Source organism: Camelus ferus, chromosome 35, assembly GCF_009834535.1.
Source record: "Camelus ferus isolate YT-003-E chromosome 35, BCGSAC_Cfer_1.0, whole genome shotgun sequence".
Classification (NCBI taxonomy): domain Eukaryota; kingdom Metazoa; phylum Chordata; class Mammalia; order Artiodactyla; family Camelidae; genus Camelus; species Camelus ferus.
Genome location: NC_045730.1, coordinates 8,089,960 through 8,117,632, shown reverse-complemented (window position 1 = coordinate 8,117,632; position 27,673 = coordinate 8,089,960). Strand labels below are relative to the sequence as shown.

Below are 27,673 nucleotides of genomic sequence, written 5' to 3'. Positions count from 1 at the left end.
TCCTTTCAGTGTGGGGAGTTTATGAAGCTTCACTAATTGGGCTGGACATTTCTATGAGAAATGTGAAGCACGGAATAAGGATAGCATTTTCATTCTTTGCTCGTGTGATCCAAGCATGCCCCCAAGAGAAGTAGTTTGGGTCTGCCCTTTCTTTCTGTCCCACTTTAGGGCAATTCCATCACTAATCAGGCTCTGCCCCCACTGGGGTGTTCTTAACTTCCACTCCGAGGAAGTGGAGCCCCTAATGAGATGCTCCAGCCTGTGTGGTAGTCACTCTGTACTCATATCATACCTTCAGGTTGGAAGATGCCCCTTAGAAGGGAAAGACTGAGGTTCAACCAAAGAAAAAAGCACTCATTCTAATTGAAGAAGTTTTGTGAAGCCTACTGAGTGCTCTATGAGGTTCAGTCCAATCTGGCTTAGAAGATTTTATCAAGTTGTAATTGTTTATATTGTTCCAGCAAAGCATGGATCTAGATAGGGCGGACTCTCTCCATTCCATTGTAAAGATGAAATCCTGCTTAGTTAGTTTTACTCTACAGCTGTTTCTTTGGGAGATAGAAATTTACTGTTACTCTAGGCACAAATATAATTATTTCCACTCTCTTTGATGTAATTTAACTAAAACGATCATGATTTGGAAATAATAGGCTTTAAAGTTTAATGTAATACTAAAATGACCGAAAAAACCCAACCCTACAATGAAGTACTCTCTGCAAATGGTGATGCTAAGGTTTGAACTGAATGCATTAAGCATTGAGTCATCCTGCTGGCAAGAAGTATAGTACAGGTGGCACTTTGAGTGTTCATGGAAGAATATCAGAATATTGAGGGACTCCAATGGCAGGTCATCATGTGTTTAAAGAGATGACACAATGGACCTTGGTGTCAGTAATGAAGAGGAAAAATCAAGGGGTTGAGGCCCTGGGAGGAAGGTTGTGGGTTCCTTCCCCACGTGATGTACAGAACTGAATTCTTAAAAACAACTTGTTGAACTGGCAGCTTCATGTCACCCTGGAGCACTTCCTTCTGCCATTCATGAAGGCCAGGATGCACCAGGAGTCTGATTTCCATCTGCATAAGGATGACCGTGCTAACAGTGAACATGGTTTGACGTAGGAACATGCTGGAAAATAAGAGTGACATGAGATGATTCTGTCATATGAATCCTTTATGGTGGGCCTTAATCTAATAGGGATGGCATAAAAATATGGGTGAAACCAATCGTAGAATAGATGGTGTAACATGTACCGCTAAAATAAAACCAACAGAAGAATAAATGAAAAACAATTTGTTTAGAATGTATACTCAATTAAATGAGTTGAGCTAAGAGTTTGGCAGTCTAGCTCATATTTCTGGAATTATGTTGATTGTTCCTTAACATCCTCGTAACTAATTCCAGCGCAACCAAAACTCAGAAAGAGGTATTACTGACTGTCCTACACAGAGAGATGCCATACCGTGAGATTTGCCTTTTCACATGGGACACTTCAGAAAAACAGAGCTAAAGCCACTTGCAGGGCTACAAGTAAAGTATTGCAGGAAGACATTTGTTGCTTTTGTTAAATGGACAATTCACTGTAACTTGCTTCTGTTTCCAGAAACTTCTCCAATTATGTTGCGTTTAAGTATTAACATTTGCTTTAAAAATCACATCGTTTCTTGCTGAGTCTTGAAATGGCCTTTATCAAAAGCTATAAAATTCTGAGCTGAGTTTGCTTGGCAGCCAGATTAACATCAGGTACCAGTGAAGTCCGGGTCTCTAGCTGACAAAAGGCTGGCTCTTTAAAATCGAATTGTCAAAGGGTTGAAAGAAAAAATAAAAAGGAAAATGCAGCAAAGGGGAAGAAGACAGTATTGCAACAGGGGGACCACTTTCCAAAAAGCATATTAATGGCTGACATGAATTATTTTGGGATTTGTCTTTTCGGATATTATAGCTGTACGTTTAATGACATCTTTAAAAGAACGGCTAGGGGCTATTTCCTCCCCATGTTCTCTTCTGTCACGGGCCCTTTCCAAGACAGTGGTGATCTGCCCTTAAATAGCTATTAAATGACAGTGTGAAGTAAACCCCAGCCCTTTGTATTAGTCGTTAAAAATGAGGCTTTTTCTTATTCTTAGCCTTTATAGTGGAGTTTTGGCTATATATTTTGATTTTTTTAATCTCTCTTTGGTCTTTACCTGTTATTCATGATTTATCCCCCATTTCCTTCCACTGTCATTAGTGACTCACCCCTGGGGTGGGGGAAGAATGGCTTCTGGTGACTTTCAAGATATAATTGAAGTCAGTAGGTTATGGCAGATATACATATGTGTCTGTGTATACACAGTGTGTGTGTGTATGTGTACATGTATGTGTATCCCTTACGCATCTACGTGTATGTGTTAAGTCGTGGCTGACAAGTGTGGAATTGGAAGTAGGGTATGATTATTCTTGGTGGGTTGTAGTGAATTGCAAGGGTAACAAAAAAAAAAAAACTGAATGATTCGGTGCCTCTTCTGTCTGTTGTATACAAAGAGCTGCATGCGTTGACTTGAGTTGCTTAGAACTGGAGAGGGAGGTAGGAGGGAAAGACCCCCAGCAGGTACTGGGCTCTGCTTCTTGACAGCACAGAGGGACTTCACGTGGAGACCTCTGTGGTCCAGGGTTGTGCAGTGGGTGGTTGCAGGGTGACTCCTTGTCCTTCGAGTCTCCTTCTAGCCACAAGCTACCGGCTCATTCATTAGTCTTCCCTCCTCACCCAATCTCAAGGCACTAATCTAATCCCTTGAGAATGATGTATATACATATATATACACATACACACACATATATACATATGATATATACAAATATGAGTATATATGATATATATACACACACATATGTATATGTGTGTGTATATTTTTTCTTATTTTTATTTTTCTTCATCTTACTCCCAAAACATCTCACTGGGGAAAAAAATAGGATGAAGGATGATACTGTTTAAATAATACGATTTATATTTTAGAAACACATTTTTAATTTTCTAGTAACTTTAATGTTCATGTGTGAACGTATGTTGGTCAAATGTGAGTGTCTTCCATGTTAAGCATTGTGTTAGAAGCTTCAAATGTTTGATCTCCAATCCTTACAAAAGACTTCAAGGCAGGTAGGACAGTTTTCACTTTTCCGATGAGGAAAGTGAGGCTCATAGTTGTTAAAAAACATATCTAATTAGTAGAGAGCTGGGTTATTTTCATTACAGTCCACTGAGATCAAAATAAAATAAAGATAGATGAGTCAAATTTGAAAATAGTGAGATATTTAATTTAGTTTCTTTTATTTGTGTGTGTGTGTGTGTGTGTGTGTGTGTGTGAATAGTGAGAGATTTTAGTTCGTTTATCATTTACCATGTGGTTTCAGGGATGAGAAATACCTACAAAAAGTGACATGGTCCTCCTGTCCAAGTCTCATGGAAGATACCACTAATTGGTGACAATATTTACTGCTAAGTTTTGGAATTTTAGTCTTTGATAGATGAGAGGAAATTGTGGCACCTAAAATCTGTGGATAGAACTTTGTATCCTTTTCATCCTTTTCAGTGTGTTCCCCCTTTTCTAATTACCCTCCTCTTTTAGATACTCTGTGTGTGTGTGTGTGTGTGTGTGTGTGTGTGTGTGTGTCTGTGTGTCTGTGTGTCTGTGTCTGTGTCAGCAGCTTCTTTTTACTAACAAATGCAGCTATGAGGAATGTCTACAGCCAACATGTAGGTCAGTGTACTAGGGTTTGCTTAATTTTTACCGAGTGAGTTTTCCCTTGAACTACATTTTCATCACTCAGTTTCCTTTTGTTATACTCTAGTATCTCCATCTTTAATCCCTGGAACAAGGATATGAATAAATAAATGCAATAATTATTCCTTATTGCTGTCCTTAGGAAACTTCTTACCATTTATTGCCGAGTAATTAATCTGCCACTCATGGGCATTTGGGTCTCGGTGCTGTTGCCCAAGGCTTCAAGAGACACACACAGCTCTTGATGATATTAAACCTTAATGAGCCTGGCTCTCAGATTTTTTATATACATAATAAATTGAAAGGCTAAATCAAATCAAACTTTCATTTTTTAGTTTTTACCCTGGCATTTCAGCAGTTAAACTGTCCAGACAATAAATTATGGAGTCAGTGTTTTTATTACCTTTTTAAAGAGAAATATTGCATTTGGCTTAGCAGAGTCCTAAACCACTGCTTGCGTGCGGCCTCTTGTCAGTGTGTCCATCCAGTTCCAGGTGGTGGGCAGCGATTCAGGCGTTAGAATCAGAGAAGTCTGGGGCCAGTCTCTGCTCTATCCTTCTATGTCTTATTACGTGTTCACAGTCGCAAGTCTTCTAAGTACTCTGAGCCTCAGTTTTCTTATTTATAAAATGGATTCATAGTAGGTACATTTTAGGTTGGTAGTCCTTTTTATCAATGCATCTTTTTATTTTACTAATATATTTTGAGATTAAAAGTTTGAATATATTTCACTTGTTTATTAAATACTAAGCAGTACTCCTAGTTTGGTAAATCCAATGATTTATTCAAGCAGGAAATTTCTCTCCTTCTTTATACACACCTAATATATACTTTTCTGGGTAGTAATACCCTTATATATTTAATTTTTGTGCTTCCAATTAGACAGTATTGGTTTTCAGAGGATTTTAAATTGAAAATTTTACTTTTAATACTCTACTGCAAGGTTCTTTGTTCATATTTTATTTTAAAAAATGTATATACCAGTGCCCCTTGGGAAGAAAAAATTGTACAAGGAACTTAACTTGAAGTTCGTCATTCCTTTGTACACGTTTGCTGTTTCGCACACATGTATTTGTTTTATTTTCCGTCTCACGATTTCCCACCCCTGGAGAAAGAGAGCGACAGGACACCCTCACGAGTGACACTGTGCCAAGGGACAGGCGCAGTCACTCATGACTGACATTTTGCTCCAGACCTTGCTGCCTCCTCTTATTAGTCTTTCTGTCAGATGCCTCCAAAAGACTCCTCATTTTAATTTTTCCCCCTTGTTCCTCTGTGTTCGGCCATATGAATGTTTTTCTCCTTCAGGAACCAAATGTAGTGTGAAAGACAGTAGAAACAAGCCATCAAACACAAAGTAGGAAATCACGTTGAATATCATAGATTGGGAATTTTAATTGGGTTAGTGAGCCTTCTCTTTAAATGAGTAAAGACCTTGCAAGAATAATTCTGAATGTAACTTCGTCAGAACAATCAGCTCCATGGTCTGTCCTTTATTATAAATAATTCTTACTCCTTTTTACATCACCTAAGGTTTAAAACAATTACTTTCCATCTCAGGGAATCATCTCTATAAATGTAATAACTTACTGTTTAGAGGACATATCTTTTAGTGAATTTTTAAATGTGTATTATGACAGGCTGTGCAATTTAAGCCTATTAAAACTAGTTTTTACCTATATGAGAGAAAGAATCTGAAGTCCAATAGAAGTTTTATAGAGACGCTTTGAGACAAAGGTCAGCCAGTACTAACGATTCCATGCAACATCTTAAGTCACCACGTTGAGATATGAAGTATGTATTCATTGATCAAACGAATGCCTTTTTAGTGCCTACACTAAGCCAGGCTCTGTTTTAGGCATGGGAGATCCAGAGGGGAATAAGATGGAGAAAGCTCTTGTCTTCATGGACTTTGAATTGTGATGGGGAAGACAGACAATGAAGAATTATTGAAATAACTGGAAACATAAAGTGATACTGGAAAATGAGAAGCAAAAGTGCTATAGAAACATTAAAGCAAGGTGACGTGGATTGAGTTGGGATGGAACCCACCCTAAGGGTCTCGGGAAGGCTTCTCCAAGGTGACATTTGAAGAGCAAAGGACAATCACTAACGTTGTATTCCTGTAATTCCAGTAGTTGTTCTGTTGATACGATCTGTTGTTTCTCCTCCAAACCGGTAATGTCAGAGGCCCCTACCAACTGTTTGAAAAGGACTTTGGAAGACTCTGGATGTTTTATAATAAGCACATTGTCAGATTGCACTCTTCGTATTGCATACACGTTTAGTATCAGCCATGCAATGCACTTTTATTTCCTACTCGCCCAAATATGTAGACATGGACACACGCACTCCAGTTGTGCTTAGTTACTGGGGACCTTACTATAAGCAGGGCACCGTGCTAGGTACGGCTGATCGGAGTTTGCCCAGCATTCGATTCTGTTTATTTAATGGGGGAGATAGATATTTATCAAGTCTTGACACTAATGGAGAGCGTATATAATTGCAAGTGTGGTGAGGGCTAAGGAGGAGAAAGAAATATGTAGTGCTTTCAGAGCCCCTGACCGGGCGGTATGACTTTGTCAGGGAGGTCAGTGAAGGCTGCCATGAGGAAGTGATGATTCCACTGAAGCGTGACTGGGGATTAACGAGGTAGAAATGGGGAAAGAAAAAGTGCATTTCATATAAATGTGCTGAGATGGCCAGGTCACTTCCAGTGGCCAGTGAACACGGAGAAAAAAATGAACATCTGTGTGGAAAATGAGAAAGGCTCAACAGAAGGTCACGCACGGGGACTTTGCGACCATTCTGTAAACAGACAGGAGACCCACAGCGCAGGGGCTTCTCTAGTCCAGGTAAAGATGTGGCTCCTGACCCCACAGGAAGATCCTTGAAGGGTTTGCGGCTGCTCCAATATGGCAAAGACTCACACATATGTATATACAGAAATATATGTATCAGATCTGTGTGTGCCTATGAATGACAGAGAAACTGAATTTTCTATCTTGTACAGTGTAAATGAGGTTGTGATTCTGTTCTTGGAAACCCTGGGAAATAGATTGGAATGGTTAAAAAAAATAAGTGATTTTAAGAAATTAGTCAATTTTAGCTTTATTGATATTTGTGCTTTACATTCAACTGCCTTCATCAGCTCAATGTCCCAGACTGGTTGCCTTCAATTTTAAAGAATATTATCAAGAAATAAATGTTTTAGATTTAAAGGAACATTACTCTAGCAAAACATGAGGATATACTGCTTAAAATGTGTTCATGGAATGTACATCTAAAACCACACATGTCTATCCAGTGAGTATATTGGTTTAACCTTCAGAATCATTCTGTCAGGGCAGAGGACCTCCTATAAACACAAGAGCCCCTGACTGAGTACAGATTTTATTCCCAGTACAGTAGCTGTTTGCAAGGTATTTCTGCGGACATTCAAAACAGCCTATACTTGATTTCATCTTATTTTTGAAAATTCAACCTAGGGTTAAGCTATATATAAACTTTGAACATTGGAGTTTTAAAGAACATAAACTTGTAGTATTTAATTTTTCAAATACTTAATATTTAGATGATTTAAGAAATATATGTATTTATCTGTGAGATACAGATATTATACTCAACTCTAGCCACTCCTTTCAATTTTTAAAAAGATATTTTAAAAACATTTCATCGTAGCTATGGAGGGTTCTAATACCATGTAGCATCATTATTCAATATTTCAGTCTTGTCTGGAGGCAGAAGACAAACTAGCGTGCTGTGTCAGTGATTACGACCAAACATGTATTAAATGACTTTTTGTTGTTATTAGTTAGGTTCAGAATGACTCCTGTATGACATTGCATCTTTTTAATGTATCACTTATGTACTTAATTTTTTTGTGAGCAGTATGTTTACGTTTAAAAAATTGACGAAATTTGAAAAAAAATAGCAAAAATAATTCATGAACATGCCAAACATAGAAATAAAGCTTTTTTTAATTGGAATATTTGGAAGCTATGCTCTGTTATCTTAAGAATGAGTAAAGGTCAATTAGTTCTTATAGTTACTGTTTTTTCTGACTTTCTCAAACTTGATAATTTTTCATTACTCCTGAGAATTGCATAAAAGATATTTTATACAAGTATATGAATTTACATATTTTAAATTATCTATTAAAATGTTTTATTTTAGAATAATTTTAGATTTATGTGATTGTTGTAAAGATTGTTCAGCCCCTGTATACCCCACACCCAAGTTCCCCCAATTATTAGTATCTTACGTTTGTCACAGTTAATAAACCAGTGTTACAGATTATTAGTAACTGAAAGTCCACACTTTATTCAGATTTTCTGTTTTTCCCTAATAACATTTTTCTGTTGAAATAGTTGTGAGCCTTCTTGGTGTCAGTGACATTGTTTCGTACATTTGTAATACTTCTAGACTGTTTTGCCAGATTGTGCCTTCCTTCCTGGGATATTTCAGCCTCCTAAAGATTTTTTTTAATTGAGTACATTAAGGTTACTTTTGTGCTGTGAAGTTCTGTGGGTTTTGACAAGTGCTCAGTGTCTCACATTTACCGTTACAATGCTATCAAGAAAAGTTTCATGGCCTTAAAATAAAATCCCCTGTGCTTAATCTGTTCAGTTCCCTTCCAACACTCTGAATCATCTCTATAGTTTTGGCTTTCCCAGAATGTCATGTCAATTGTCATGACAGTTGTATTCCAGAGGAGTATTTTGGAGTGAATGTAGTTCTTCTCACATTAAAGGTGCTATGAATATTGGCCAAGAAAGTGTGATTTGTTCTAGATGGTTCCATGGAGGAGTAAATGCTAAGCACCTCAGAAGGACAAGACCACAATTATTATGCTTGTATCTTTGTAGTTAACACAGATGTGATCTGTTGGCTAAGGTGTGTGTCCTAGAATCACCATTTTTGTTTCACTTTGTCTTCTTTTGTGTTTGCTTTGTTTTCCTCAGAGGCCTGAACATTTTGTTCCACTGTTTTCTATATTTAATATTTTAATTGAGAGGACCCTGGTTACCAGCATAATTCTCATTCTTTGTAAGTAAACTGCTTCCTATATCTTGAAGCTTGAGGCATTTTCTTTTAAACTCTGAGTTTGGAGATTTCTGCAGGATGTGCCCTGATCTTAAAATCTTGAGTTGTTCTTAGCTCAGAAATTTTCATTTATTATTCTTTCTGATTATTGCTCCTCCTCAATCTAGTCTCCCCTTTATTCTAGACCTTTTGTATTTAAGTGTGGATTTTCTAAATCAAGCCACATCTCTTGTCATTTCACTCATAATGTTTAATTCTTTGCATTTTGCTTTTTTGCATTTTGTTAATAATAAGCATTATTACAATATTATATCAACGACCAGTGTAGTTGCTCCATTAACATTACTTTAATCCTCACACCAACACTATGACATAAACACATTTACTCCCCACTTTATAGATGAAATAACCGCCAGTAGGGGCAGGGCTCAGGTTTAGACCTGACAGTCTGACTTCAGAGCCTGCAGGCACATCACTGTGACACATACTGTGTTTTGAGATAATTCCATTTCATCTTTCATATCTCATGTTTGGCTTCTAGAAGTCTCGATTCTATAATTTAGTTCAGTTTTTTTTTTCCTGAAGTCAGTTTTTTAAAAACAGCCCTCAATCCTTCGTGTTCTCAAATGACCCATTCCAATTACTTCCGAAGATTTTTGGTAGTTTCTTTAAAAAAAAAAAAAATTTTATTTTTTAAGAGCAGTTTTAGGTTTACAACAACCTTCAGAGGAAGGTACAGAGATTCCCTGTCCCCACACGCGCATAGCCTCCCCGATTAGCACCATCACTCACCAAAATAATACATTTTTTACCAGGTATAAACCTACATGGGCACATCATAATCACTCAAGGTCCATAGTTTATTTTAGGGTTCACTCTTGGTGTTGTACTTTCCGTGGGTTTGAACAGAAGTTTAATGACACATAACCATCATAGAGAGTATTTCCACTGTCCTAAAAATCCTAAAATTCCTGTATGCTCTGTCTGTTTATCTCTTCTCCCCCGCCCCCGGCAACAACTGATCTTTTCTTTGCCTCTATAGTTTTGCCTTTTCTGGACTAGTTTTTTTTTTTTTTTTAACATTTTTTATTGATTTATAATCATTTTACAATGTTGTGTCAAATTCCAGTGTAGAGCACAATTTTTCAATTATACACGAATATGTATATATTCATTGTCACGTTTTTTTCTCTGTGAGCTACCATAAGATCTTGTATATATTTCCCCGTGCTATACAGTATAAACTTGTTGTTTTTCTATTTTATATATATATATTAGTATCTGCAAATCTCAAATTCCCGATTTATCTCTTCCCACTCCCTCCTCCCCTGGTAACCTGTAAGTTTGTTTTCTATGTCTGTGAGTCTGTTTCTCTTTTGTAAATAAGTTCTTTTTTTTTTTTTTTTTTTTTTTAGATTCCACATATAAGTGATATCATACAGTATTTTTCTTTCTAGTTTTCAGTCTTTTGGATAAATGCCAAAGAGTAAGATTGTTGGATCATGTAAGTATAATTTGTTTTGTAAAAAAAAAAAAAAACTGCCAGAACATCTCCCAGAGTAGCTGTGCTGTTTGACGTTTCCTCTGGCGATTTGAGACTTCCTGTTGTTCCATTTCCTTACCAGCGTTTGGTGTTGTCAGTGACCTGGGTTTTGGCCATTCTCCTGGGTGTGCAGTGGTATCTCATTGTTGTTTTAATTTCCTTTTTTTCTAATGACATATAATGGGTATTTTTATATGTTTATTTGTCATTTGTGTATCTTTTTTGGTGAGGATGTCTGTTAAGGTCTTTAACCCATTTTTAAATCAGGTTGTTTGTTTCATTGTTGAGTTTTAATACTTCTTTGCATTTTTTGGATAACAGTCCTTTTTCAGACGTGTTTTCTACAATATTTTCTCCCCATCTGTGACTGGTCTTTAATTCTTTTGATTTTGCCTTTTATGGGCTAGAAGTTTGTAATTTTAATAAAGCCCAGTTTACCAATTATTTCTTTTATGCATCGTGTCGTTAGTGTTGTGTTGTATCTTAAAAAGCATCAGTATCTGAGATCACCTCGGCTTTCTTCTATGTTATCTAATGGGCTTCACAGTTTCACATTTTACTTGTTAGCTTTGTGATCCATTTAGAATTAATTTTTGTTAGATTTAGTTTTGGGGATGCTACTATAAATGTTATTGTGCTTTTAATTTCAAATTCCACATGTTCAATGTTGGTCTGTAGGAGAGCAGTTGACTTTGTAGTTTAATTTTGTATCCAGCAATTTTGCTGTAATTGCCTTTTCTCTCCAGGAGTGTTTTTGGCAGTTCTTTCATATTTTCTACATAGACAGCTTTGTCATCTGTGAACAAAGGCAGTGTTGTGTCTTCCTCCCCAGTCTGTATACCTTTGAGTTTATTAGCCCTAGTTGCGTTATTGTATTAGCAAGAACTTCCAGCGTGATATTGATAGGAGTGGTGAGAGCGGACGTTCTTGCCCTATACTTAACCTCAGTGGGAAAGCGCCTAGTTTCTCAGCAGTAAGTACAACATTGCCTGTAGATTTCTTTGTAGGTAGTAGTTACCAAGTTGGAAAGTTACCCCTCTGTCTCTAGTTTACTATAGTTTTTATCATGAATGGCTGTTAGATTTTGCACATGATTTCTCTGCATCTTTTGATATGATTGTATGGTTTTTTTTTTTTTTTATTTTTACTTTGTTAATATGATGGATCACATCAATTGATTTTAAAATGTTGATCCAGCCTTGCATGCCTGGGGTAAATCCCACGTGGTTTCAGTGTATAATTCTTTTCATACATCTTTTGGATTTAATTTGCCAATATTTTGTGAGGATTTTTACATCAAAATATATGAGAGATACTGGTCTGTAGTTTGCTTTTCTTGCAATGCCTTTGTCTGAATCTGGTATTAGAGTAAAGCTGGTTGGCTTATAAAATGAGTTAAGAATTATACTCTCTTTCTATGCTCTGAAAAAGATAGTAGGAAGTTGGTATGATTTCTTCCTCAAATATTTGTTATAATTCAGCAATGAACATATCTGGGCATAGTCTTTCAGTTTTGAAAAGTTATTAATTATTGATTCAATTTCTTTAATAGATACAGACTTATTTACATTATTTCTTCTTGTATGAGTTTTGGCAGACTGTGTTATTTACAGAATTGGTCCAGTTTCTTCTAGGTTATCCAATTTGTGGCCTTAGAATTGTTCTTACTAGGAGGAATATGGGAAAGGAAGTCCACTCAAATCTTCCCAGAAGAAGAAAATCTAGTGAATTAATTAATCTGCTGTTGATGGAGGAATAGAGATCAGAGATTGATACAGAGATACTAGAAACAGATTAAGAATATGTCAGATGTGTCAGTGGAGAAAAGACTTGTTGATCAGTTGGTTTTGGAAATATTGCTTCATAATTTGGTGGAAATTTATATCTTCACCACAAACATATGAAACAAATTCCAAGTGACTGTACTTTAATATATATGTATAACTTGAAGTGGCTCTATCTTTTAACCACTTCTTACTGCCTTTCTTCACATAAGTGGAAGAGAAGGACACAGGCATGAAGTAGGAAGACAAACACACCGCAAAATCAAATACACAGTATATAAGATAAAGGATCAATATGTAGAGTACATGGTAAATAAATTCAAAATTGGGTAAAAAGGTTTAATTACAAGAAGAAAGTTTTTTCTTTGACTTTTATAATTTAACTAATATATTAAGGTCTAATTTTTCCTGTTTATTAGTGTGTTTAGTTACTTTTCATTTGTTTATTGCCTTGGGTTCTTGAATTTAACATCCACATGAATGCAAGAGATACATCCTTAGACAGCGGCAAAGTCATGAGTCAGAAGTAAGATATTTTTCTTTCTCAGTTAAGAAAGAATACATATCAGAATATCAAGTAAATAAATGAAGCAACCATGTATGCAGAACAAAAATTAGGGGATTGGTATAGAACTACTTTCCTATAGTTGCTCTGTTTATGTTTCTATAGTAATTTTATGGTAATTAATTCTTATGACTCTCTCCTCTATTAAATTATCACCATCACAGGATAGGCTCCCTTTCTTTTCACCCTGTTATTCCTGGTGTCTGACTTAGTGTGTGGGAGCTGTGCGAGCATCAAGTGTTTGCTGTGTAAATGGAGCCCTGGCTGGCTAAGTCAGTAGGTGACTAAATCTCCAGTGCACATCTGGATGAATACTTTTCGATAATTTTAGGGGATACAATTTGACATGTTATATCCCAAGTGGAATGATAGCAAATATATTAGAATAATATACTACAGTCACCCATCATTAGGTTGATCTGTGGTTGGTTTTCTAAAGACTTATCCCTCATTTCCTTTTCCTGCCGTATAAAATGATAATGAATACATTATTCGGATCTCATGTATTAGAAGGCCAGTTGTCAGAGGAAACAAATGGTTTGCATTTTATTGGTTAAAGTGATCACACAACCTTTGATTCGTTGAAAGCCCTTTTGGGGATTGGCACAGTGTATGAGTGGTTCTTTACCCTGCTGAAACTGATTCATAGGAAAAATTAGCAAAGTGAATTAAGTTTGTAAGTTAAGACAGACTTTTATCCTCATCCGTGCCTGTTACATTGCCAAGTGTCAGACACCCTCTACTTTAATCTTTAATTTAACTAATCATTCCTTTGATTCCAAATCACTAAGACATTGCTGAGAGTCAAAGCCTAACCTTGAAGAAGCTTTTCTTCCTTAGTCATTAGAAACCCTTGGAATTCCATTAATTAGGTGCGAATTTCCCATCCCCTTCAGTGCAGAAGTTACACATGAGAGTCTCTGGGTGTAAAAATGTGTTTGTTGTTTCGGGGAGGATGTTGAAAGATCTGTCTGTGCACTGTCAGTTGTTTTGCAAAGTTAATTTTAGAGTAAGTGATACAGAGTTCCTCTTTCTCTGTGTAATTCCACAGAAGATCTTCTTGGTTGATTGATCTGTGTCTCCCTCTGCATAACAGGCTGTCAGACATATTTATTAACATTAATTCCCCAAAAATATGAAACCATGAATGTGTAACTCCTTTGGATCCCCTCTGCAAGCACTTCTTTTTCCTTGAGTCTACATTTTTTTTTGAAAAATCTATAAATTATATATTTTACAATTGTACGCTATAAATCGGTTGGGACATCTTGCTTGATTTTCCAGATGCCATTCCACTGAATATTCTCTCTTCCACTGTTTGATTTATAAGCTTCAGAGACAATGCTTACTTTTCACTTCATCATGAAAACACAGTACTGGATCCTGAAATATTAATTTTGGGGGGCTTAACCATAAACATAATTCTCTGTGGATGTATTTCTCTTTCTCTGCTGTATAGTCATAATCACAGTTTGTTAACCTCTAATTCCCAATAAGGGTTAGGCCCAGAGTAGCCAAGAGCAACACAAACAATCTAAGCTTTGTCCTTGTGCTCAGCTGACTTACATTCTGTTTTACTGTTGGTGTCGTTTTTATTCAGTCGTTAGAGTTACGCTCTATGTCAGGTCATGTCTTATCATGTCAAGTTATCCTGGGATTACTTGTACATTAGAATATTGGACACCTAGCAGACCAACCTGAGACATTCAGAGGAGATATTTACATACGTTTTCTTAGAAATGTAATTGTTCCTTTACAATTGAAGAATTCGATATAAAATAGTTACTGTTGGTGCTCATATAATAATCATTATTATAGTAGAATTTTACAGATAGCCCAAATCATATAATCTTATAACAGAATGTTTGAAATCTGGTCTTTAGAAATGATCACTTTCCCTCCATGCTCAATGCACTTCACAGTTTGTTTTCATATCCATCAGGGATATGTGATTTGTCCCACATATTCTTCCTTTCATTTCTCTCTTTTCTCTTCCCTTATGTGAGTTACTTCAGCTTTAGAGGAAGGTGCAAAATCAGTGACTAAGGGGTGTAAATAAAAGGTTGGTGGGGAGGGTACCTAGAGCAGTCAACCCAGGGCTTCTGTAAACTGTTCAGAGTCCATCAAATATCAACTGAGAATGTGTGTGCAAGCACGGAGGGGATTTGACCGACTGGACCACTTTCTACTAATGATGTCTCTGAAAATACCAAGGCAAGTTTATTGCTAGTCTTGCCAGTTTTGCTTTTGGGAACAGTTAGTAGATTAATATGTTTTGATGAGGGAAGGTATTACCATGAATATTATCAGAGTCTTGTTTGTTTTTTACCAATTTTTACTGATCAAATGCTTGTGTTCTACATAATTGGTGGTGTTGTCTCTTCTTTTGTGTTTAATTATTTATCTAATGTGAATTTCTTTACCTTCAGACAGAGAAAGGACTCTCAAAAGTATGGCAAGAAAGTAAGCAGAATGCTGAGGATCGTTGGCAGAAGGCTGTCATCCTGCTAGGAAAGTTAAGGAATTTCGAAGTCATATTTCAAGGTATCAGAACAAGGGACCTGGGAGGAGGAGCTGCAATTGATGACATTGAATTTGAAAACTGCATGACTGGTGAGTATCTGGGAAGCACTTCCATTTGGAAGCACATTTATAATCTAGCCATTTTATCTTTGCTTCACATTTATAAAATGTTCTACTGTTAACGTATTTTGTACATAGACAAAAATCAACTGAAAGAGATAATTTCATGATGTTTGAGCTTACACTTCCATGTTAAGAAATACAGCTTCTTCATCCTTCAATCACACAAGTAATTCCTCTCTTCCTTCTGTATCGTCCCCTTTCTAACATGGAGAGGCGCTGTCCTTTGAATTTACTTTTCAACACCAACTAAAATGTAAGCCTAATCTTTACATATGTTTATCTAATTTAATTAATTTCAAACAAACCAGTGAAAAGGGTTAGAAAGCTGGCAGTTAGTGGATATATAAGAAATACATTCAACCAGAACTTGAATTGAGAGCTATGCTTAAGGGATTTAAAATGATACTCTAGCAAGTGAACAGTAACTTGAAAAAATTTGCTATCATTTATCACGCTTCTAAATGTGAAGTGTAATTACAATTGGATTTTCTTTACAAAACTACCCAGAAAATGTCAAAAATAATTGTAAATACATCTGTGCAATTTCACAGCTGGCAAAATTTCTTTCTGAAGAGTTATTCCATCTGATTTCCAAAATAGCACAGTGTGCTGTATACTGGCCGAAAGACCAGCCTTTCGTGGTTTCCTACACTGATTCACTTGGAGGCAAGCCCCTGGGACTGAAGAACGAAACCTGAATTCTATTTCGTTTTATCGTTGCTCTCATATTAAAATACCGCTTCACCGAAGCAGTTCAAAAATGTGACTTTGGCTTTTGGTGATGTTAGAACATTTGCTCTTTTATGACCAGGGCTGGTTCAGAGGATTCTGCTTAGAAGTCAGTCTTTGAGAGTTTAAGATTGACTCCCACATGTTTCTAGGGAAAGTAACTGATACTCAGCTGTTTCACACACATGCACGTGTGCACACACACACACACACACACACACACACACACATGTTACATGAAGTCATAATTCATGTACCCCAGATTATCTAGGGAGGACAGAGCCCCAGGTATCTATGTCAAACAAGGGACAGGGTTTGCACTTGGAGATGTTTGGCAGAGGGTTCCTGGACCACAGAAAATGGTTCTGAACATATAATCATAAAAAGGTATCTTAGCAATGAGAATGTGCTTCTTTAGCTCTTTTCTAGTAAGTTTTCTAGTAGTTTCCTAGTTAAATTTCTATTATAGTTCATTACTCAATTTATCAATGATTCTGGCAAGTTGAAAAGAAAAAATTCTTCGAAGCTTTTGCTAGGATTTTAGAAAGAAAGAAGCTTTTATTAAACAGGAGAGATTCCTTTCTTCCCAAGGGAAGGAGAATGACTCCTAGATGGGTTAATTCAGGACAGAAGAAAACTGAGAGTTACTATTCCAGCTTTGCTGATTTTCATGTAGAAGTGTGGACTGTTTCTTTCCCTTCTTCCTTTAAAGTCCTGCCAAAATTTATGTGATTATAATTAATTTTGTTCAAGTCAGTTTTAACATTCAGCTTACTGACTAATACGTTAATATCTTATATTTAGTGATACAATGCTTTAAGGCTTTCTGTGCCACAAATAAAGAGGTAAATTTTGGTTAATTGTAGTGAATATGGTCAATTTTATGTTGAATATATCCTAGGAAAAAGCAAACCGTTTTTCAAATAACGAGCCTGCTACAAAGAACAAGAATTTCAAATTATGTTTCAGTTAATATAGAAGGAAAAAAAGAAAACATTTTAAGAAATTTTAAAAGACCATGTATGGAACTAAAAACAGTATGTTTCTGTCCCTTTAGTTTTAAATTACATGTCAGTAGAATAGCAGTGCTATGAAAAATGGTAATGAGAATCAAATTAGAGCATAAGTTACTCTAGGTTGTGTTCTACTATCGCCAATTTAGGAGAGAATAGTATTTGACGACATACCTAAAAATCAGAGTCACTGTAGAAAATGGTTAAGAACAAGGAGCAGAGTCAGACTACCTGGGTGTGGAATCGGGCTCTGCCACCAACTGGCTTGGCTGAGTCTATTTCACTGTGCCTCAGTTTCTGCATCAATAAAATGGGGATGATAATAATCATACTTTCATCATAGATTTCTGTGAATATTAAATATGTTAATATATGTGAAGTGCTCAGAATAGTCTTAGCACATAGTAAAATTTAGGCATTGCCTTTTATTGTTATAACCATCATTATTATTATTAACAATGTCATAGTTTCAGACAGTGTTTTTATTGCCCCATATTAGGGGACCAGCTTCAGATCATATGCAAATGGGTCACCATAAAATCTATAATGGAATTGTTGCTGTTCCCCACTTGAGATGAATAACTTAAAAAGTGACTCAATGTTCCCTCCTCTGTGACATCCTGCCCATCACAACAGATCACACACTATATGATACTGTTGCCGGCAGATGTAGCCGGTGTCCATGTTCTTGTCCTGTCCCAGAATTCAGAGACAAGATGCTGAGGTTAAGAAAGGAAAGTTTGGGTTTATTAAGGGGTAGATAGTATACTTTCAAGGGGACAGCAGGCAGGCTCACGTGAGCGGCTCTCCTGAGTTTTTTTTGGCAAGTTGGTTATTTACACAGGTTGTAAAAATGAATGGGTGGAATATTCCTTCGGAAGGGAAGGGTTTGGGGTCATATTCCCTGATTTTCATCCCAACTCCACCTTCCTGAGAGGAGGAGGGATTTTTGTCCTTATTTAGTCTGGATGGGAAGTGTCATGGCATCAGTACTTCTCATCTGCAAGGCTAATTTTATTGAAATGAGTGCATTATGAGCAAAAGGTTATATTTGGACACTGAAGAGTCCTGCCCTTTTCCACCTTTCTCTGTTGGCCTGCAGGCTGTTTGACACCCCAAAATGTGTGACCCCACTTATCAGCCCAGAGGTTCCTGCTTTTCTTTCTCTGCCCAGGGACCCCTGGTGTTTACAGGATGTGTGGTTTTCTGTATTTAGCCTGTGCCCCTCCTTTCTGCCCATTCCTGCCATTTGGCCTGCATCCCCTTTCTCTGCTCATATCTAGCTATCTGCCTAGCAATTCCATATATGTGAAATGCCCAGAAGAGCAGATATGTGGAGACAGAAAGTAGATTAGCGGTTACCTAGGGCTAAAGATTAAGGGGTGGGAAGTGACTGCTAATGAATATGGGGTTTCTTTATGGGGTGATGAAAATATTCTGAATTTTATTGTGATTGTTACACAATTTCATAATTATATAGAAACCATTCAGTTGGAAACTTTATATGGGTGAACTTAATGGTATGTAAATTATAAATTATATATCCAAAAAGCTGTTAAAAATAAAAAAGACTTAAGAGAAAATTCTCTAAAGATGATGGTGGTGGGGGTGGCAGAATAGCTTTTGAATTATCCCAAGTCCTCCCATTAAAACCATCAAAACTAGGGAATATAGCCAATATTTTATAAGAACTATAAATGGAGTATAAGCCTCTGAAAATTGTGAATCACTATATTGTACACCTGTAGCTTATGTAATATTATACACCAAATATACTTCAATTTTTTAAAAAATTTAAAAATAGACTTAAAAAAAAAAATCAGAGCCTAATTAGCAAAGTCCATAAGCTGTGGAAAACATGCAACAAAACTAAGTGAAAAAACATCCCTACACAACCCAGTATACAAGCTGCTGGGGACAAACTGCCAACAGCCACAGATCTGTATGGTCCTTATGTCTGTGAGAGAGAAGCCAGGAGGATCACGAAAGGGTCAGCAGAGATTCACTGGAAAATGCAGTTACGTGGTTTGAGGAGGGCAGCTTAAACCAGAGGGATTTCACCCACTTTGAGAATGATGGGTCCAAGGGGATCTGTGGTTAGATCCAGGGGGGTTGGAGCAGTCTACACTCCATGGACACACAAAATGGATCCACCCGGATTCCTTTCCAAAACAGCAGCCCACATTCAAAAACAAAACAAAACACGAGCAACAAATAAAAACACCACTGGGAGTAGAATCAAAATTGAGTAGATGAGGGAGAGATGGAGGACAGAGAAGATCTGCATTGAAGTGGAGGGAGATAGAGCCAGAAAATTTCAGAAAGCAAGTTATCATATTTTGTATAGATTTACATAGAATCTGTAGACTTATAATCCTTTTTAGGATCATCACGGATTATCTCTTGAGATTTTCCTAGGACTTCCTGACAACTCTGGTGTCTACGCATACTTTTAAAATTTCAAAATAATTGAGAACAAAGCATTAAACTGATTAAGAGTGAAACTGGAGAAGGTAGAGGGTAGATGTAAGATATATTTGGTGGTTATCCATTTACCTGCAAATAAGAAAGCTATCTGAGCTTCATATTTAGTTTTGGCTCTCCATTCAAAAACACATAACTCAGTTTATTAGATCATATTTAGCACACGGCCTACCTAAAGCTAGATATATACTTTTTAAAATTCCTTTGCATTTGAAACACATCGTGGTGCTAGCTCCAATTTACTACCAAATTTCTTGAATTTTTTCTAAAAAGGAAAATTAAAGAATAGGCATGTCTTTGTCCTGTCCAGGGACACATAAAGAAGCATATCTTCTGTTTGGACAAAGTGACATGGAAGCAAGTATCTTATTCATTAAAAAAAGTGGCAGATTATGAATTTTAAAATTAAAATTAAAATTGATCTTAAAATGATTTGTACAAAAATCTTATAAAATGCAACCACCACTCCATAGAACAGAAAATTAGGAAGAGAACTCATAGATAAGGGAAAGGAGTATTCCATCATTGTAATTTATAAAAGTACCAATTCTAAATTTAAATGGTTATTCAGTTTTCAATTGATGTTACTTATTAAGCACATCCGTTTATTACACACATTCAGCTGATACTTGTTGTGTTTATTCTTAATACTAAGTAGCATTTATGTCAAGTCTTGCAACAAGAGCATTTGGTGCAAATCCTTGCTCTGTGCTCCGAGGTTTTAGGCAAGTCATGTAATCTTCCTTTGTCTTATTTTTCTCAGCCATAAAATGGTTAAGAATCCTATTTCCATCTTAAAGAGCTCTGACAAGGATTCAATCATGTACGTTATAGAAAATGCTCTGAAGAAAACATGGGATGTAGAAAGAAATGAATGTTTCTTGGCTACAAGTATAGATGAACAATAGCAGAAACCTTGACACTGTACTAGGGGCAGCACTTTTTATATCAGCGTTTAGAAGCTGGTTCTGTTTCTTTAAGCAAATCTTTATCGACTGCCTAGGCTACAGAAAACTCCGCAGTGAATTGTGTGCGTCTCCTTAGAGCAGGGCTGAAACGCCTGCGTCACACAGCATTTGGCTTTCCTGAGTTTCCATGTCCCCTTTCAGTGCCTCTTTCTTGACGCCCGGCATTTCCTCTCCTTCCCCATGTGTCTCCCTAAGTCTTGTGCTGTGAGGACTGCTCTGGAACCATCTCTGAGACACTGTAAACCCAGGACCTCAGGATGGGAGCCAGTAACTGTAAGATGTTGCCTTATCCACTGAAAAATACAATTGAATGATGGCCAGTTTTCCATTGAGGGAAAAGGAAGAAATAACCTAGGGACTAGAAAATGCTTCCAGAAGTCAATAAATTCTTCTAAGTAGACAGTAGCACAGTAACTACTTTGCCTCTCTCTAAATTCATACAGAGCAAAACACATCAGGCTCCCAAAATAACCCTAAATGTGAAAGGAAGGCAGTACCTTTGGGAGAAAGTGAAGAGAAGACAGCATCATTATAATTGTAGTTGTCTAGTACATTGTCTTCACACATAACCTCCAAAGCCTTTCTTTCTTACTACAACCACTCTCACACCTTTCATTTTCCCCCCTTAAAAGCTGTCTGTATGACTCCTAAGTGTCCTTTAAGCAGTAATTGATTTGGAGTGAAAATAGTGTCTTGATGATAATGATTTCAGTGCAGCATCTCTCTGAATTCAAATCGAACTTGAGAGATCACAAAACAGTGATTGCTCTGTATAGAGTTCACAAATACATACATCTATGAACAGAACCCAGTAAAATTTAACTTCAAAACTTACCTTCTTCACTTAACTTAGATGAAAATCTGTATTTCCACTCAACACATGAGTGTTCCAAGTGTGGCATTTAGATCTTCCCCCAATTTTCTTTGGAAGTAAATGTTGCCAGAAAAGAAACAAAAAAAGAGATGGTAGTCAGAAAAAAAATAATTAGTTGGCTCACCCTAATGAAATAATTAAATGTGACTTTTATTTTAATAACTAATGGGTAGATAATATGTAGGGCTGTATAATGTAAGGGTGCATAAGGATGGATGGGTAAATGCATGGATGGATGGCTGGATGGATAAATGGACAGAGGAATGGATTAATAGAAAAGATTTATTCAAATCCTGTTACATGTATGAAAATTCAGAACAGAGTCTTCATTGAGTTGCATTCTGGTGGCAGATGCAGGCAATAAACAAAGTAATATATAATATCTGTGTCTTGTTGGCAGGTGCTATGAATGACAGAGAAGAAGTGATGGAGAATTATTACCCTGATTAGCGTCATCAGGCATAGTCTCTGAAAGTTACAGTTGAGCAAAGCCTTAAATGTACTAAGAGGCAAGCACACAAACATCCTAGGGAAAAGGCCTGGGGACCAATGAGGCAGATTTACTAGGAGGGAGCATATTGCTGGGGCAGAAGGAAGTAAGAGTGGGGCGATGGCCGTGGAACTTTCTCATCAGAGACACCTGCTCTGTGCTAAAGACCATGGCATGGCACAGAGATTAAGGAAGCAGATTCTGGAATCAGCCTTCCTAGGCTTACATCCTGTCCCTGCCACCTAGTTGCTGTGTGACCTTGAATAAGTGCTTATCAACACTTTACCTCAGTTTCTTCATAGCGATAAAAATGGAACCTGCTTCATAGGGTAATTGTGAGGATTTCACAAGCTGATATATGCCAAGAGCCTTGAGCATTAACTCTTCATGGTAACTACTCAGTAAATGTTAGACGTGATTGTCATCGTTATCCTCACCATCATGTTTAAATTAATCTTCATTACAGCTCTGGAAAATCGAGGTATCCAGAGGTCACACTGAATACTACAGCCAAGTTGATTGCTGATGCCAAATGGCACAGAAGCGGCCATGTTTAGCCGTAACAGCATGGAATGCTGTCAGTATCACCATGAGTACCTTGGTGTAAAAGCAGTAGCACAACACCTGCCACATCCAGTTTGTTAATAAATTCAAACACTATTGAAAAAATGACAGGTGATATTAGACATGTCACTAGGACTAACAGTGGAGGGTTTAAGTAACACTAGTTGAAATGTTTTATACATTGTTGTAGGCCCCTGCCTGAAGGCTCTAGAGAATTAGCGATGGGCTGAACTGATAAACAAGCTGTGAGAAAGGTCACCTAGACGGCTGGATAAGTGATGGCCTATTTAATGTATCCAGTATGGACAGCTGGAGAGCCAGCGACGGGTAAGATCCTCAGAGGAGGACTACCTAAGACAGGCACGGCCGGCTGGAGAAGAGATGGCCTACTTAATGAAGTTTCATGACGAACTTTAAAACAATCTCTCCTTGATCATGTAACATCCTGTGCCTACTCCAGGAGCCTGGGAACCTGGAGCCTGGGAACCTAAATAGCTTAAAATTATTATCATTGTTATAACTTAGATGATATGTGAGGCATCATGCATGTTCTATATAAATCCTTTTCTAAGAATCAATAAATAGAGAACTTTTCGCTTCTCTCTGAACGGTTTTCGTGTGTACATGATATTGTGCCACTGACAATTGTAAACCCTGTTTTTAAAAAATTCAATGTTAAACCCATCTTCATTGTTACAGACATTTTATTTTTGATTCAGAAAAATTTTCAGTTTAGGGGAAGAGGGGAAAAGAAAATAGATTTTACGTACATGTGTTATAGGACTTGGTAGGCTCAAATCATCATGGAAAGACTGAAAAAATAGTCTTACTTGAAGCAAGTAGTTTACATTTTTGCAAGTATCTTTTGTTGATTAACAAAAAGTGTCAAATTAAAGAAGACTTTAAAAAATGGAAAGATATCCCATGCTCTTGGATTGGAAGAATCAATGTTGTTAAAATGGTCACACTGCCCAAGGCAATCTACAGATTTAATGCAATCCCTATCAAATTACCCAGGACATATTTCACAGAACTAGAACAAATCATAATAAAATTTATATGGAACCATCAAAGACCTAGAATTGCCAAAGCACTACTGAAGAGAAGAAGAGGCTGGAGGAATAACTCTCCCAGACATCAGGCAATACTATAGAGCTACAGTCATCAAGACAGCGTGGTATTGGTACAAAAACAGACATATGGACCAATGGAACAGAATAGAGAGCCCAGAAATGAACCCACAAACTTTTGGTCAACTCATCTTCGACAAAGGAGGCAAGAATATATAATGTAATAAAGACAGTCTCTTTAGCAAATGGTGTTGTTAAAACTGGACAGCAGCATGTAAATCAATGAAGCTAGGACACTCCCTTACACCATACACAAAAATCAACTCAAGATGGATCAAAGACTTAAACATAAGACAAGATACAATAAACCTCCTAGAGGAAAATATAGGCAAAACATTATCTGACATACATCTCAAAAATTTTCTCCTAGAAGAAATAAAAGTAAGAATAAAAAAATGGGACCTAATGAAACTTACAAGTTTCTGCACAGCAAAGGAAACCATAAGCAAAACAAAAAGACAACCTACGGAATGGGAGAAAATTTTTGCAATTGAAACCAACAAAGGCTTGATCTTCAGAATATATAAGCAGCTCTTATGACGCAATAAGAAAAAAATAAACAACCCAATCCAACAATGGGCAGAAGACCTAAACAAGCAATTCTCCAAGGAAGACATACAAATGATCAATAGGTACATGAAAAAATTCTCAATATCACTAACTATCAGAGAAATGCAGATCAAAACTACAGTGAGTTATCACTTCACACCAGTCAGAATGGACATCATTCAAAAAGCCACAAATGACAAATGCTGGAGAGGCTGTGGAGAAAAGGGAACCCTCCTTCACTGCTGGTGGGAATGCAGTTTGGTGCAGCCACTGCGCAAAACAGTATGGAGATTCCTCAAAAGACTAGGAATAGACTCACCATATGACCCAGGAATCCCACTCCTGGGCATATATCCAGAAGGAACCCTACTTCAAAATGACACCTGCACCCCAATGTTCATAGCAGCACTATTTACAATAGCCAAGACATGGAAACAGCCTAAATGTCCATCAACAGATGACTGGATAAAGAAGTGGTGGTATATGTATACAATGGAATACTACTCAGCCATAAAAACCGACAACATAACGCCATTTGCAGCAACATGGATGCTCCTGGAGAATGTCATTCTAAGTGAAGTAAGCCAGAAAGAGAAAGAAAAATACCATGTGAGATCGCTCATATGTGGAATCTAAAAAAAAAAAACACAAAATATAAATGCAAAACAGAAAGAGACTCATAGACAGAATACAAACTTGTGGTTGCCAAGGGGGTGGGGGGTGGGAAGGGACAGACTGGGATTTCAAAATGTAGAATAGATAAACAAGATGATACTGTATAGCACAGGGAAATATATACAAGATCTTACGGTAGCTCACAGAGAAAAAAATGTGTACAGGAAAGTCCCTCTGCCAACTTGTTCTAGATATATAGCGAGTGACCCCCCCTCAATGGTGTTTTTGAGATTTGGAGGTTTTTTTTAAGTGTCATATAATCTAGTTAGTCCTGATTAACTAACACACCATGCAATTTCCTACATTAAATAGTGGAGTGTTACTTACAGTTAGGACTGTAAATATCTATTTACCTTTCAGATTCTGATACTTAAATATGTTAAGAAAGGCCGTCCAGCAGCATCTCTGTCTCCAACCCTATGGGGAAAGTTGTCAGACAAATAAAGTTGACAGTAGACAAAATGTAGAAGCAGGAAGTGGAGGAGCCCTTCTGACATCAGCTCTCTGCCTCCAGCACTGACAGCTGAAGCCCTCACTGTGCCTTCCTGCTTGAGCTGATTTGAGACGGGCCTCAGGGGAGGGGCCTCCTTGTCATGGTCACCCAGCAACGTTGCTCTTCATTAAGCCTGAGAGCCAGGTTATTTACTTCTTGTAAAATCGGAGAATAGATTCTTCTTCCTGGTTCCAGGCCCACATTGTAGACAACAGGACTAAGTAACTGAGTTTATTCTATCATTAATCAGCTATTTTAAATTTAAAAATCAAAGCCATGAATGGGTGTAATTACTTTAACATTGCATTCCAGTCAACCTTTCATTACATACCTAGAAAATACAGGATATTACTTTATCTTTCAATAAACTTGATAAAATTAGCATTTTAATGTCAATAAGGTCTACACTGAAAGATGCAATTGTAATTATATCATATTGATAAACCGAATATCATAATTAATGTGATTATAATCAAGCACAATTATATAACTTGGCTCATTCATAATATTAAGAAAATATAATTACTGGAGCATACATCTTAGTAAGCCTTAAATAGCCCTTGAAAGATCTCTAAGTTCAAATGAAGTCTCCTGTAAATTTGAATACTAACATTATCCTCTATTCATGCAGTTTCTAATTAGAACTTGTCTCAATTACAATGAACATTTCCCCCACCTAATTTGGTTAGACTACTGCATGGAGAATTTGTGACAATATGGCATTTCAGTTTTTACTGAATTGTAGTTTACTAATTATTTTTTAATCAAAATAAATATTAATCTTTATCAATAAGACTTCTACTTTACACCAATGTATTTATTTATTTTTTATTTATTTATTTTCCATTACAAAATTGAAAGATAAGCTCTTCAGTTCTGATATCTATATATCTATATATCTATATCTATATATCTATATAGATACATGATATATGATATACAAACTACAGGTGTACTCAAAATAAATAGATGTGGAACTCAGTAAATTTATATCCAGTTCGTTCAAATATAAACAAGTTTCAGTAAAATCCAAAGGTATTTATACATGCACAGATAATTCAGCCAGGGCCAGAAACCATTTTTTCCCCTATATATTTGATGAAACACACATACACACATACATATACACAGAGGTATAGATGAGTTTCCTAAAAGCCTCCCATTTTGAATAATCACACAAAAGGAAAACTGGGTTGAGGCAAGCCACTATAAACATTGATGACTAAGTTGTACAGAATTAATATAAACAATAGCAACCATAATAAAAATGCGGGCACAGTTTAAAGCATTTAAAAATTCTAATAAATAGAGGGACTTTTCAGCAAATGCGTTACTTTACCTAAAAAGGAGGGTAAGGTAGGAGGCAAGAAATCTTGATGAAAGGGTGGTGTAAAAAAAAGTTTTAAGGCTGTTGAATTATGGAGACTTAGGAAAAGTAACCAAAGACTAGAAAAAAAAGTAACAAGAACCTGGAGAAACAGGGCGAAGCAGCCCAGGGTGAAGTGCGTGCTCGGCAGCCCTCATTCTTCCGTGGCTCTCCGGCTCAGCTGTGTTAGCGTGCTTCCTGTTCATCTGCTCTGCCTTGGTGGCACAGGACATTATTGTAGAAGGAGAAATCATGTAGGGATCCACACAAGTTCTGTGTTGTATTGAGCTAATTTCCTCATTGATTAGATGCACGCAAACTCATTGGTTTACAGGAACCTGCGTTGCACATGTGATCATCAAGACCACAGAAAGAAACTAACATATACTGAACACCTACCATAGTGGGTGGTATCATGAAACTAGACTCAGCATGTACATGATCTCTTTTAAGGAGGGGATAAGGATGCTTCATACTGAAGGGATTCTTGAGGAAATTGAGCAAAATGAGTCACACAAATTATTTGGAAAGTTGCCTCGGAGGAGTTGGGAAATACAGTTTTTAATTATTGATTCAGAGGTCAGGAAAGAGCTCAGCAAAAAACCAAGTGTGGTTTGGATTTCTTCCCATTCATTTATTTTTTGGCCTTTTCAGCCTTTAGACATCCTCATGATCATTTCTGGGAGGTCTCTGGGTTAATTAAGTCTAGTTTAATTACCAGTAGAATCGAGCAGAAGGAGAGTTTACTTAAGGATATGGGGAATCTCAGGAAACTCAAGCCCAGGAGTGCGGTCCAACTTCAGGAAGGACTTGAGAGAGATCTGGAGCTCTGATCTTTCTGTACCTCTTGTCTCTTTTAACTGCTTCCCTCTGCACATCTGTTTCAGTCCCCTCTCTCTGTGGAACCATCTTTCTCTCTGCTTCATCATACACAGGGAGAAAGTATGACTTCACCACAGGATTCAAGGACCTCAACACACTGTTGCAGAAACCCG

The 27,673-nt window shown here is 36.9% G+C and overlaps 1 protein-coding gene and 1 long non-coding RNA gene across 3 annotated transcripts in view; one reads left to right on the top strand and one right to left on the bottom strand.

Annotated features, from left to right (window-relative positions):
* The window catches only part of MALRD1 (MAM and LDL receptor class A domain containing 1), a 365,316-nt gene that overhangs the window by 167,324 nt on the left and 170,319 nt on the right, over positions 1-27,673 (top strand). The window contains exon 19 of the mRNA XM_032474166.1: positions 15,127-15,310. Within this exon, the coding sequence (XP_032330057.1) occupies positions 15,127-15,310 (184 nt within the window). The remainder of the gene's footprint in view (positions 1-15,126; positions 15,311-27,673) is intronic.
* On the bottom strand, positions 838-26,842 carry LOC116661620. 2 transcript variants are annotated; one of them, XR_004317570.1, is made up of 3 exons: positions 26,782-26,842; positions 21,373-21,459; positions 838-1,126 (listed from the first exon to the last, which is right to left on the bottom strand). It is a non-coding gene; the product is annotated as an uncharacterized LOC116661620 (long non-coding RNA). The 2 variants fall into 2 exon arrangements; XR_004317571.1 differs by lacking the exons at positions 838-1,126; positions 26,782-26,842 and adding exons at positions 9,340-9,471; positions 25,173-25,976.